The 10,498-nt window shown below is 40.9% G+C and overlaps 1 protein-coding gene across 1 annotated transcript in view; it reads right to left on the reverse strand.

The window, feature by feature from the left end:
* Positions 1–10,498, reverse strand: part of lrp5 (low density lipoprotein receptor-related protein 5) — a 98,520-nt gene that overhangs the window by 4,539 nt on the left and 83,483 nt on the right. The window contains exons 18-25 of the mRNA XM_020612711.1: positions 9,903–10,051; positions 9,488–9,665; positions 7,705–7,901; positions 6,551–6,753; positions 6,155–6,345; positions 3,789–3,998; positions 3,544–3,669; positions 3,124–3,360 (exon numbers count right to left, since the gene is read on the reverse strand). Of these exons, the coding sequence (XP_020468367.1) occupies positions 3,124–3,360; positions 3,544–3,669; positions 3,789–3,998; positions 6,155–6,345; positions 6,551–6,753; positions 7,705–7,901; positions 9,488–9,665; positions 9,903–10,051 (1,491 nt within the window). The remainder of the gene's footprint in view (positions 1–3,123; positions 3,361–3,543; positions 3,670–3,788; positions 3,999–6,154; positions 6,346–6,550; positions 6,754–7,704; positions 7,902–9,487; positions 9,666–9,902; positions 10,052–10,498) is intronic.

A 10,498-nucleotide genomic window follows, 5' to 3' on the forward strand; every position in this document is an offset into this window, starting at 1 on the left:
TTTGGGGGTGGAAGATGCCTGGACGTGTAATGTTAATTCTTGCCTGTGACCCTTTGAATAAACCAGCACGGTTATATTTTTTTATATACTCAAGTGGTCCGCTTCGTCTCACTGAGTTCCTGGTTTGAAAGAACCGGACGTGGCTTTATAATAGAATAGAGCCTTTACGGGGTTGGGGGAAACCTGAAACGTCTGGTCTCAGCAGGCAGAACTAACTTTTCAGCACCAGGAAGAGAAAGTTATATGTGTTGAGAGCAAATATGCTGGAGTGCACAGTATTTCCTTATTTATATAGTTACTATTTAGCAAACACTATGAGATGGTATGAGACACGTACCATTATTAAGAACTAGTTAGCTAAGGTTTTGGCTTCTGGTAGCAGCCTCAGTGCTCGTCGCTAATAACACAAGCTCTGTAACGTCTGTTAAACAAGATTAAGTTCGGGATCAGCTGAAAAAATGAAGAAACACTGGCATCCTATCAAATGTTATGAGATGGTATGAGATGTGTAACTAGTTACTGGTGTTTAACAATTAAGCTATGTTGTGAGTGTGCGTGCTAACAGACAGCCTCAGTTAGGAACACCTATCTTCAGATTCTCTGTAAATAGATTGCATTTTGGATAAATCAATGAGCAAAAATAAAGAGATACTGACATACTATCAAATGTTACAAGCAGTACGAGACATTCCACTGCCAGAGTATTAACAAAGCATTGACAGGCCTACATAATACAAAGGCTACCCCCTCAGTGTTGCAAACTTTCTCACTAGATTTGATGACTTCTCAGACCCCTTTAGAAACTTGTTATCCAAAACATGACTAGTGAGACTAGTGACAAATCTAGTAACTTTCTGGACAGAGTTTACCTACTTCCTCTGTAAGAGAACTACCAGGATTGCCCCAGAGGGAGCAGTTTTATTTGCCAGGCATATGCTGTGTTCATGTCATGTCACTTAAACCGTAATGACAAGCAGCTGAGTGGGAAAAACTGTTCACATTAATTTGGGAATTTCTGACCGCTACGATATCTCCCAGTTGACAGAAAGGAATGCTTTCTGTCAAAAGGTTTCCTGTCCACCTCTCAAAGATGGTCTGTAGCATAAACTGACAGATACTAAATGTGAGTAGAGGCAATTCTTCATTGACTTTAGTCTCTGCATGGGGGTTGCTGAAAATACTACTAATGTAGGAAATGACCGGCCTTATCCTTTAAACATTTTATTACATATTAATTTACAGAACAAATGGTCACCCACCAATTACTAAATAAGGCTTATAATAACATCAATATGCTCATAATACAGTCTTATGCAAAAGTTTAGGCACCCCTTGATAAATAACAGATTTTGGTGATTTTTTATTTGAACAGATGTTAACACAGTTTCTCTTGGAAATGGAAAAAATGCACAATATTTTCTGCAAACAGTGATGCATAGTTACTTCTTATGCCATAAATTGAACAAAAATAAAAAATAAAAACATTATTATGGCATGGTGCAAAAGTTTGGGCACCCTAAGAGTTCCAGAGTCTCAAAGTCTCTCACAAGGTTTCAGACCTTAATCAGCTCGGTAGATCTGATGCACAGCAACAGCTGTCATTGGTAAATGCCAATTTCAAAGCTGTACAAATACCTTGACTCTTCAAACCTTGTGCACACACTTGTGGACACCCAGCAACCATGGGTTCCTCTAAGCAGCTGTGTAAGACCCTGAAAATGAAAGTTATTGATGCCCACAATGCAGGAGAAGGCTACAAGAAGATAGCAAAGCGTTGTCAGCTTGCAGTTTCCACAGTAAGAAATGTAATTAAGAGATGGCAGATCAGGGGAACTGGGGAGGTCAAGATGAGATCTGGAAGACCAAGAAAACTCTCGGACAGAACTGCTCGTATGCTGGTCAGAAAGACAAATCAAAACCCCCATTTGACTGCAAAAAACCTGCAGGAAGATTTAGCAGACTCAGGAGTGGTGGTGCACCGTTCCACTGTGCAGCGATGCTTGCACAGACAAGGCCTTCATGGAAGAGTCAGCAGAAGAAAACCTTATCTGCGTCCCCATCATAAAATCCAACATCTGAAGTATGCAACAGGACATCTACAGAAGCCCGATGCGTTTTAGAAACAAGTGCTGTGGACTGATGAAGTTAAAATAGAACTCTTTGGACACAATCAGCAAAGGCATGTTTGGAGAAAAAAAGGAGCAGCATTTCATGAAAAGAACACCTTGCCAACTATTAAGCATGGGGGTGGATCTATCATGCTCTGGGGTTGTGTTGCAGCCAGTGGCACAGGAAACATTGCACGGGTGGAGGGAAGAATGGATTCCACTAAATACCAGCAAATTCTGGAAGCAAACATCACACCATCTGTAAAAAAGCTGAAGCTGAAAAGAGGATGGCTTCTACAACAGGACAATGATCCTAAACATACCTCGAAATCCACTATGGAATACCTCAAGAGACGCAGGCTGAAGGTTTTGGAATGGCCATCACAGTCCCCTGATTTAAACATCATTGAAAATTTGTGGGTAGATCTTAAAAGAGCTGTGCATGCAAGACGACCAAAGAATATTACAGAACTAGAAGCCTTTTGCAAGGAAGAATGGGAGAAGATCCCAAGTACAAGAATTGAAAGACTTTTAGCTGGCTATGAAAAGCGTTTGCAAGCTGTGATATCTGCCAGAGGAGGTGTTACTAAGTACTGATTGTGTAGGGTGCCCAAACTTTTGCACCATGCCATAATAATGTTTTTATTTTTTATTTTTGTTCAATTTATGGCATAAGAAGTAACTATGCATCACTGTTTGCAGAAAATATTGTGCATTTTTTCCATTTCCAAGAGAAACTGTGTTAACAGTAATAATAAAACTGGGAGAAACAATTTGCAAATAAGGGGCAGTTCTGTATCTCAGGTCCATTGTATAATACAGTTTGACCTCAAGTTAATTCTATTCAACTCCTTTGACCATGGCTGGACTCGCTGACAGCAGCACTATTTCTCAGCTTTTCCAAATGACTTAAAATTTCTTCATTTGTATTATTTATGATTCTGAGGTGGGCTTGGTAAAACTGTGGTGCCTAACAGCTGCACATCAACTGAACTAATATGAAATGCAAACCTACTTTCACAGTCCTGCTCATCAGAATGATCAGCACAGTCAGGTTCACCATTGCAGCGCCTTTGAGCATCAATGCAGCCTCCTTTATCACACTGGAATTGCAAAGCTGAACAGACAGGGCAGTTCTCCTCATCACTGCTATCATCACATTCAGAGAAGCCATCACAACGCCAGGCCATAGGAATACACTCAATCTCCCCTGTGGAGCAGGTGAACTGCTCTGTGGAGCATGTGGGAGGCTCTGAAACAGAGAGCAGGAAATACAGTAACAAGGATGTAGTGTGAAAGTTTAATCAGACTGAACCCAAGTGAAGAGCACCAACTCAACCAGGAGCAAATGTGCCTTGCCCTGATCCACATAATAAATAGGAAGCACATTTCGGTCTGACTGTGCCACTGACTGTCAGTGTAGTTTGCTGTTCACCTCCACAGTGTAGCAGGTCCTGCAGTAACACCAGGTGCATGGGACAGGAGCAGCAAGGTGTGCCATCACCCTTAGCAATGCAGATGTGAGAACAGCCTCCATTGCCATGGGAACATGGGTGAGATGCTGGAAAGAAGAAATGTAATTGAATAGGTACGTGCTTTCCTGCCAAACCACTACCTCATTAACTGCCTATGAATATAGCATCAGGTATATAAAAGTATCCAAATATAACAGGTCCATACCAAACTCCCGTGGGTCCATCTCTTCAACAGCATGGATGGAGGTCAGGTATGATATCCGTCCCTGTATGCGTGTGCGTCCATGTCCAGTTAGTTTGTCCACCCTCTCTATCATCTGCTGCTGCCGGTCGATCCAGTACAGATAATCTCCCAGAACTGTCAGCCCCATTGGCTGGAGAATGTTGGAATCCTGGAGGACAATGCGATTGGCTCCTGGAAGACATGGAATGATGCCAGAAAAATACAAAGATATGTGTAAAAGTAATAATAATTATAATGATGGCTGCTTTTTAATGTAAACTTAACATTTTGGATTATGAGACCTTTTATTTGCTTTGTTAAAAAATTATGATTAAGATGCACTCTGGACTAAGCCACTATGCACTAAGCAAGGAATTTTCATCTCATCCTTGAATCTTGATACGATCTGTCACTCAGTTTGTAACTCAGATATAAAATTCCAAAATGTGTGGGACCCGTTTCTGCAGTATTTCGAGAAACACCATACAATTTGAAAGGTTGGTGGGACTGGTAGGGGGTTGGGGAGTTGTTATTTGTTCTCTGATTTTGTGTTTGAACAATGAAAACCAATAAAAATACGTTTGATTCAAAAAATATTTTATGGTGAACAAAATGAATGTGTTCTGTTGGAAGGTTGATCAATGTTCAAATTGCTAGGACTTTGGCTGAATAAGCCAAAGTAAATAAATTCAGAGCCAGCAAAACAACATAGAGGCTTTATTTGCACATGAACAGTGTCAGTGAAATACTGCTTTCAACCTGTACTTATCGGCAGTTAAAAAGGCATGCACTTATCACACTCATCACTAGTGGCTCCAACCATCTGACCAAAGAAAGACAAAACAGTGCTGCAGTACATGTGTCTGTCTGTGTTTGGAATGTCTGTTTTTAGTCATGTTCTCCATTGGGGTTATAAATAAGCCATGGCCTTCATAGTCTCCAGTCTGCTAAAGACTGAAGCTACATTGTACATAATGCTCCAAATAAATGTACTGTAGGTAGTGTTTGACAATTAACAAAGCGCTGACACTCTGTCGTACAGTTACAGATTTTGCCCACCAATCCCAAAGGTCATTTGGAAATGCTTCCTTATAGAAGATCTTAAGGTCAGAAAGATTAGCTACCACAGCAGTAAATAACCATGAATGTAAACTCAAATTGTTTTGCAATTATATTTTAACTATTGTGCAACTGATTTTATTAATGTGGCTTCAGGCTTCATGAGGCAGTTTAACAAAAAGTGACTGCAGGCACATCTGTCAGTGTCCTTTTTGTTTTTTTACAGTTACATTTTTTGATCACTTGTGGACATTTTTTAAAATAATAAGGGGACTACAGACTGTAGTAAAAATGAACAGTGGTCATTTTTAATTTTCAAATACTTGAAATAATTCTAATATTCACATAATTCATTAGCACTAAATGAATGTTCACTTAAGTCAAGCAATTTTGCCTCATTTGTTATTATTACATTCTTGTATTTTATTTGATGTAAAAAGAAAAAAACAACATGATGCTAACAACTGCCATTGTTCTTGACCACTAATGCTTGGCCCCCACTTCACACAATGAACTCTGTGTTTCTCACTAAGGAGCAAATTCTAGTGTTTCCAGCGCAGAAGCACTGTATATTGGACAATAAGTGGAAGCTCACATGCTGTGTTTTGTTGGATATTATCCATTCGTACCACAGGTGGCATGAAGGGGAGATTATGGAAGACTCTTATTGTGGTTGTTTGAAGGTTTTTAACCTCTCTCGACCTGGCCCACACTGTGGTCTGATGAGGATAATCTCTTCAGCAACTTACCATAGTGACTTTCACAGTGTTTCATGATTTAACTGATTTTATTTTCTTTGTTCCTAAGAGACAATGATTACTAATAAATGAAAGACAGTGATGTCAGAAAGTCACTTTTGGCATTTCCCGTTTAGGGGTCGCCACAGTGAATCGTCACAATGACGACTCGCATGTTGAGATTTGGCACGTGTTTTACGCCAGATGCCCTTCCTGATGCAACCCTGATTAGAACCCGCGCCGCAGCGGTGAAAGCGCTGCACCTTAACCACTAGCCTACCAGGGAATACAGTCATGTCAGATGTGCACATTTCTCTCAGCATCTTTTAATTTGCGTTGCTGCTGCCTTTACATTAATAACAGTATTCAGTTGAGACTTGTGTTATGCTGAAAGTATGTTACAGGTACAACCAAGTAAGATATAAATGTCAGAGTGCTTATTCAGATTAATAAAAACGGGGTGCATAGTAGTGCTATGTTTTATTCATTTCATTAATATACGAATTATTACATTTTTAAAAATTTGAATGATTTCCGTTCATGGTAACTCACCTGTTAGGTCACTGCTCTCGATGCGTTTAAGGTCAGCGTCCACCCAGAACAGTTTTCCCAGTTTATTGTCCAAGGCCAGAGCTACTGGTCTGATTAGACCAGTGGTGAAGAGAGACTCTCTCTCTGTCCCATCCAGACTGGCTCCTTCAATCTTGGCAGCGCGCTCCTGCACTGTGGTGAAATACATGTACCTGCAAAGGGGTCCACAAATACATAAAGGACACTGCGATTGCCTGTGCTCACTGTATGACAGGGATACCTTCAGTTTTATATAGTGTGAACTGCGTACTGACTTGTCACCATTTGCTTTCATACACAGAGTACATTTTATCTTATTGTAACCAAGCAGTTCTCTTATGGAGACACCTACAGCCAACACAATAAAAACAAGGTTACCCTTTTTCAGCATTGACCACGATAGCTCGAGGCTTGTCAGTGTCATCTTTTAGGACCACACCCACAGTGTGTCCATCCATCCTCTGGACACTGATGGTGTTTGTCGTCTCACAGGTCCAATAAATGTGGCGGCTGTAGGGGTCCAGGCTGAGGTCATGAAGCTGGTTATCCACTGGCTGAACAGTGCTGCTTACTATTATCGACTAGAGACAAACACAGCAAACCCAAGAAGTCTTCATTTCAACAATTTAACTAATTTTGATAGTAGTCTAAATACTATAGTGACTTGAGACTTGTCCTCAAAAGACATGAGACTGGACAGAAATCTTCATTTTGCTCTCTTGTATAATACTGATAAGGAAATGTCTGTGAGCTGAATGTCATTCCCTTTTCTATTATCATGCGTAACTTTACACATGCATGACACCATCGACTATAAGCTGCAGCGACAACACCGTGACCATGGCGAGCACACCCGGAGCTGCTCTGCCATTTTATCAGGCACCTTAAAATGCACCTGGACAGGTAAGTCAGTCACTCTGTAACGTGAAAGACAGGTTAACATTAGTGCCTATGGGTTACAGGCAGGTTACAGGTTACTGTTGACCATGGAACGTGACAGGCTTTTTAGGTGACCATTACACTGGGTTTGAGAGACTGGAGCTATATGTTAATTTACAGTAGATTATAAGCTGTCATTAGTTGGAGACTAATGTAATAACACAATAGGTTATACTCTAAACTTGTATTGAAAAATTGGTTACGATTCTTATTTTATGCCTATAATGTTGACAAAACTTTCCTCTTACCCTGAGTAACCATCAATAGCCATTAACCTATATCAAACACCTGACAACTAATCAATGCTGATACTGTATGCTAATAGATAATGGAGTAATGATAATCCAGTATATGCTTTGACTTTCTTGGCTATAGCAATGCAGCTTTCCAAGCAGTCTGGATGGCATGCAGCAGATGGTAGGATGCTCATTACAACCATAAAGGACTTGACTTGGACTTGCAAAATATGACTTGTGAGCATCTCTGGTAGAAAGCAAGGAGAAACGAGCTGAACATATTAGCATCCAGTATGGCCTCTTAGCATTCATCTAGGTGTCTATGCTCTCCAGGGTGTGCACTGGGGTGATTTTTACCATGGCTCCATCGTCTCTGGCCCTGCGTATGTTCTGTCTTCCATCCAGCCAGTACACCAGGTGATCCAGCGGGTCATAGGTAACTGCTCGGACATTCCTCAAGACGTGGATAGGCAGGATAATATCAGGACTCTGCTCTCCCATAACCATCCTGCTGATACTGGCCTTCTGACTAAAGAGCAGAAAACTAGAGGGAGCTGCAGAGAGAGGGAGAGAGACAGAGAGGAGATATGGGGGGATAGATGAAGGAAAGGAGAGAAGGAGGAAGCATGCTGTGTGGGCACAGTGCTCTGTGTGGCAAAAGGTAGGCTGAAGATTGCACAATGCTTATTGTGAAACACAATAGACACAAAGACAAACAAGGATGGTCAAAACCCATAACACTAAGCCTAAACACTCATATGTCATTCTATCAGAACAGCTGAAACTGCTCTGAATGTCGGTCCCAAGTGTTGTATAACTGTCTCCACTCTGAAAACAACAGGGTTTCACAGTCTGTCTGTGTGTGTTTGCACGCATGTACAGGCATGTTTTCACATAATCTTTGAGCTAGGTGTTGAGCAAGAAGCAACTGAGGCTAATCCACTTACAGTCATGGCCAAAAATATTGACCCCCCTGCATTTCTGTCAGATAATGCACCACTTCTCCCAGAAAACGTTTGCACTCACAATTTCTTTGGTACTCTCCTGTTAATTTCTTCTGTTTGCATTGGAACAACATAAAAAAGCAGAGAAAAATGCCAAATCTGATCCACTCCACACAGAGCCAATATTTTTGGCCATGACTGTATCTTCTACTTGAGTTGTTTCTGGGCTATTTGTTCTTGACTCCCAGCCAAAGCTGCATGGCAGCAGAGAGGCAGGGATCTCTCTCACACAGGAGCCAAGTCCATTACAGGGCAAAAACTCATTCACCCACCCATCTCATTGCTGATGTTTGCAACTCCTTTGTGAAGCGTTTTAAGTACTTTAAAGCAACCCCAAAAACGTGTGAACAAGATACAATTTTTTACAATCTTTCCCAAAATAAACAAGCCTATTCCAAGGATTTTCTAGAATTGTTTATAAATCATTTTGATGGTACGAGTGCATCGATGTACCTACCTCATTGTGTCTTGTCTCAGAATGCTTACAGTAGTTACTGTAAATCCTTCACAATTTTAAGCTGAAATGTATTATATGAAGGTTGAACCTTGATATTAAGGTTTATATATTTACTTATGTCGCCATGTTTGAATACTTCAGGGTTTTCCTTTTTAACAAAACTACATTTTGCCTTTATCAATTATTTCCAGTTGTCCACACAGCTGCCATCAATGACGCTCAACACTTCCTGCCCAGATAAGCCCCCCAGTGGCTCAGAGCACATAACTGCTCACTTTCACAAAGTATTGGGTTCCACTAATGTAGCCATCCCTGGTAGGCTAGTGGTTAAGGTGCAGCGCTCTCACCGCTGTAGCCTGGGTTCAAATCATTATGTCAGGGCATCCGGCATAAAACACGTGCCAAATGTCAACATGTGAGTCGTCAGTGTGACAATTCCCTGTGGTGATTTGCTGTGGCAACCCCTAAACAGTAAAAGCCAAAAGTGACTTTGTATTGGGTTCCACTATTGTAGCCTAACAAACTAACAATGTTGACAACATAGAAAACTATTGTGATTATATTGTCCTAATGGAATTAGTGCTGTGGATCTACGTTTTAAAGACATCTGTTTTTGCCGACAGTCCTGGCCTGTGTTTCTCTTGTATTGCTCTCTGAATCACAGCAGCTCTGGACTTACAGCTACAGTTTTGTCCATCAGTGTTCAAGGTGTAGTGGGAGGCACAGCGGCACTGGGCACCAGCGGGCGTGGCCAGACAGAGATGGGCACAGTTGCCATTGTTATGGGAGCACTCATTGGTACCATCCTGACGGGAGGAGTGAAACACCAGAATGTCCAGCATCAGTTCCAGCTGGCCCTGAGGACAAAGTGATGTAACAGCTCAGTATCTCTGAAGTGCATATATTGTGAATGACTGATATTTTAAGGCAGTTTTTATTAACCATTTTAATGACCAAAAAAGAATAAAGAATACCCACTTCTACTGAAATAAACTTTCAAACTACTTAGCGCTCTCTCAGATCTCAATGAAAGTCTCTATGAGAGCACAAGAAGTGTAAGTTTTCTAATTATTTTGATTAAACTGGTTCCTTACCTGCAGCACCACAGTGCGGTTGAGTCCATTGCGTTTGTCGGCCCGTTCAATACTGCGCAGGTTAAAATCTGTCCAGTAAATAAAATCACGGTACTGAGTCAGCCCAAAGGGGTGAGGGAGGTCATCCACTATGATCTCCCTCTGAAGGCCTGCAGAAGACAAGACAACAGATACAACTTCAACTACAAAAATGCCATCCAAACATAAAGGAAAGCTTATGATGTTACACAGGTTTGTATAAAAGTGAATGTAAACCAGGTGTGCTTACAGCGTACAAGCCTGCAATTAATGAGCTGCCAAAATCAATACTTTCCCCCTTCTTCTGGGGTGACAATGTGAACTGTAAAACTCATGCAATTGAGATTGGAAGCATTTACGTTGTCTTCTTTCTTTAATTCTTTCTTTAATTATTCTTTCAAACATGTAACAACAGTCAGTATGTAATCACACATAATTCCAGGCATATCCACAAAAAATATTTTCAAATTGCTTATACCTAGTACATGCTTGAACGGAGTAGGAAGAAGTTAGACTTATCTAGTCCTACCCCCTAACATCATCTTATCATCATTGGTTTGCAAGCAGTATTACTACAT

Source organism: Monopterus albus, unplaced genomic scaffold (assembly GCF_001952655.1).
Source record: "Monopterus albus unplaced genomic scaffold, M_albus_1.0 scaffold127.1, whole genome shotgun sequence".
Classification (NCBI taxonomy): domain Eukaryota; kingdom Metazoa; phylum Chordata; class Actinopteri; order Synbranchiformes; family Synbranchidae; genus Monopterus; species Monopterus albus.